At 46.1% G+C, this 3,034-nt stretch overlaps 1 protein-coding gene and 1 pseudogene across 1 annotated transcript in view; both read right to left on the reverse strand.

The window, feature by feature from the left end:
- Positions 1 to 119, reverse strand: part of LOC110397601 (T-cell surface glycoprotein CD8 alpha chain-like) — a 17,523-nt gene extending 17,404 nt beyond the window's left edge. The window contains exon 1 of the mRNA XM_021394091.1: positions 13 to 119. Within this exon, the coding sequence (XP_021249766.1) occupies positions 13 to 58 (46 nt within the window). The 5' untranslated portion in view covers positions 59 to 119. The remainder of the gene's footprint in view (positions 1 to 12) is intronic.
- LOC110398139 overlaps positions 323 to 3,034 on the reverse strand; it is a 12,351-nt pseudogene continuing 9,639 nt past the window's right edge.

Consider the following 3,034-nt stretch of genomic DNA (forward strand, 5'->3'; position numbering starts at 1 on the left):
TTCCATACTCACAGAGCGTGAGGCTGAGCAGGAGGAGCAGTGCAGGAGACGCGGCCATCGTCCTCGGGGCGGTGCAGCGCAGCGCGGGTGATCTCTGTCTCTTAACTTTTTTAGGCAGCGTAACTGATAGGAGAGGATGTGATGTCATCAGGACCCATTCTGTGAAGAGTCCGTGTTCAGCCTCTGAGGTGAAACCAAGTGAGAAAAGATTTCTGCAGCACTTCATTTGTGATCGAGATCTTGTTCACATTTATCATTGCAGTGTAGTTTTTAATGGTGCCTGAGGGATTTTTCTGCTGTGTCTTCAGTTGAGATTCAGATCTCAAATGCTCCTTCTTGAATTCAGATCAGCCACCACAAACTGCTGTCTCTCAGCCATTTGGGGCACCCACATTATGTCCAGATCTGCAGAAAACAAGGACAATTCCTAGGCCAATGATATGGACTTCAAGTTGTATTTTATGCAGGAGATTTTATTTTAGTATTTGTATTTTATTCTATTCTATTTACAGATTGATCAATGTTCACTTCTCATCTCAGGGTTCGTGTATTGCTGACCTGTAACTGAGTGCTTCATCTTGGCGGTTCTCTACAATTCTTCTTTATAGTTTCTCTGCAGAAGCCGCTGTGTGCAAGGAGGTGGTCTGTGATGTGATAGCCATCACTAAAGCCCCATGTCGCAGTCTCATGGAGAGTTATGTTTTTTTAAATTGAATTCTTGTTTTCTTCTTCAACCACCACAGAGACTTCCGCCCTGCTAAAAACTCCTTCTATGCCTCCACCTTCAGGGCCTTTGCTGCTGCCTCTAGGTGACCACTCACACGTTGGTAAGTGCTGGGCTTCCTGCAGCTTTGCACATACAGTAACGACGGTTTCCCTGGGCTGGTGTTATTTGTGTCTTGTGTTGTTATTTCCTGTTTTTACTGTAGTTTGTGTTGTGTTGCTGTATTCCTCTTTTGCAAAGAGGCCCCCTGTTCATCTGTTTGTGTCAGAAATAGTGTTGCTATCAGGAGCAGGGAAGTAATTGTCCCTCTGTATTCAGGTCTGGTGAGGCCGCACCTCAAATGCTGTGTTCAGTTTTGGGCTCCTCACTACAACAAAGACATGGAGGCCCTGGAGCGTGTCCAGAGTAGGGCAATTTATGTGGTGAGGGGTGTGGAGCACAGGCCTTATGAGGAGTGGTTGAGGGAGCTGGGATTGTTCCTTCTGGAGAAGAGGAGGCTCAGGAGAGACTTTATCACTCTCTGTAACTACGTGAAGGGAGGTTGTAGTGAGCTGGGGGTCGGCCTCTTCTCTTTTGTAACTAGTGACGGGACGAGGGGGAATGGCCTCAAGTTGCGCCAGGGGAGATTCAGGCTGCACATCAGGTAATAAAGCTTTTCTGAAAGAGTGGTTAGGTGCTGGAATGGGCTGCCCAGGGAGGTGGTTGAGTCACCGTCCCTGGAGGTGTTCAAGGAATGTTTAGATGTTGTGTTGAGGGACATGGTGTAGTGAGAACTGTTGGTGATAGGTGGATGGTTGGAGTGGATGATCTTGTATTTCTTTTCCAACCTTGGTGATTCTATGATTCCAGGATGCCAGAAAGCAGGCCCCGCTGTCTGTTGGAAGTGCTGTTGTGTGAGAAAATGGGCAAAAATAGTCTGGTTATCCCAGGTCTGATTTCATTGGGCCTCCAAGCATTTTGGTGAGTAAATAAGGAATGTCGGTGTGAATCCTTGTAGTATGGGGCAACTTAGACTTACTTTGAGGTTTTCAGACTTGTGATGTCAGCATGTCATGGTTTTATGATTTTCAGTTATTGGTATTCCGCATCATAACATCATGTAGTGTATGTACCTGATTCTCAGAAGAGAAGGACTACTACATTCCCCAGGGGACTTTGCTCCCCTGTTACCGTTTTCTGGTTAGAGGGAAAGATAAAATCTCGCTTATCACAAGACTTCTCTTCTTTCCGCCCGTCTCTCGTCCTGGCAGCACCTTGCTCCCCAGCTGTCTTATTGTCAGTATTAGAGTAAGGCCTACCTTGATTTTTGGACATTCTCTCTCATTGTATTGGATTTATTAGCTTAAACTTTAATTATATTTTATTATAGTGTGTTGTTCCGCATTCTGATATCTTATTTAGTAAATTAGTTTGTTTCTCCTCAGATTGTTACCGCTGTTTTTGCTCTCAGGCCCATCTCCCTACTCTTTTTTTCCCTTTTCCCTTTGCCGGGGCATGGGTCCGTGGGTCCCCCGCCCCATTTGTCACGGAACCGGGCCCAACGCCCGTAAACCATTGACACACCATAAAGTAGAGCTGTTCTTTTTTGATAATGAAATAGAAAACGGATATCGTTGATTAAATAACATGACAAGAATCTGTGTTTTGAAATCCCATCAAGGAAGTAGGAATGAAGGAATCTTCGGCCTCTGTCCACCTCACACTGAGACAACTATGCTGCTTGTGTAGGCTCCTTCTGTTGTCAGTTTATTCTTCTCCGTCTAAAGAGAATCCATGCTGCCTTTGCAGTGGGATCGGGAGCTTTTGGGAGTGCCTGGCTTCCCTGCCTGGTGGAGCAAGGTGGGTGAGGAGCTGAAGCTGTGGGCATGCCTTGTGGATGGCTGAAGTTGTCCCATATGTTGTGAGGTGCTGAAGCGAGCTGCTTCTGCCTTGTACCAGCATTGTGACCAAAGTGGGAAAATTCCTCATTTGAGTGGTTCAGGATGGTTTGACGGGAAGGGAATTATTGGCAAATGAGGATGTTTACATGTTTCTTCAGACTGAATTCTTACCCTGCCACGGAGCATAGTTACCTACCTACAGCATCTCGTGTTCTGAGATGTGTTTGAAGAACCTGTACAAGCTGAGTACAGGATCGTCCAGGAAGGGCCATTGCCTTCCTTAGTAGGGATATCTGACTTCCCTCTTCTGCCGTACTGATAGCATCATTTTATTCCAGTTCATTCCCAAATTCCAAACAGGAACTCAGATGTCTGCCTCCGAAGTACAGAGGTGTTCCTGCAGCTCACCAGTGGAGTTTTTTCCACATGA

The sequence above is a fragment of the Numida meleagris genome, chromosome 4 (genome assembly GCF_002078875.1).
Source record: "Numida meleagris isolate 19003 breed g44 Domestic line chromosome 4, NumMel1.0, whole genome shotgun sequence".
Taxonomy (NCBI): domain Eukaryota; kingdom Metazoa; phylum Chordata; class Aves; order Galliformes; family Numididae; genus Numida; species Numida meleagris.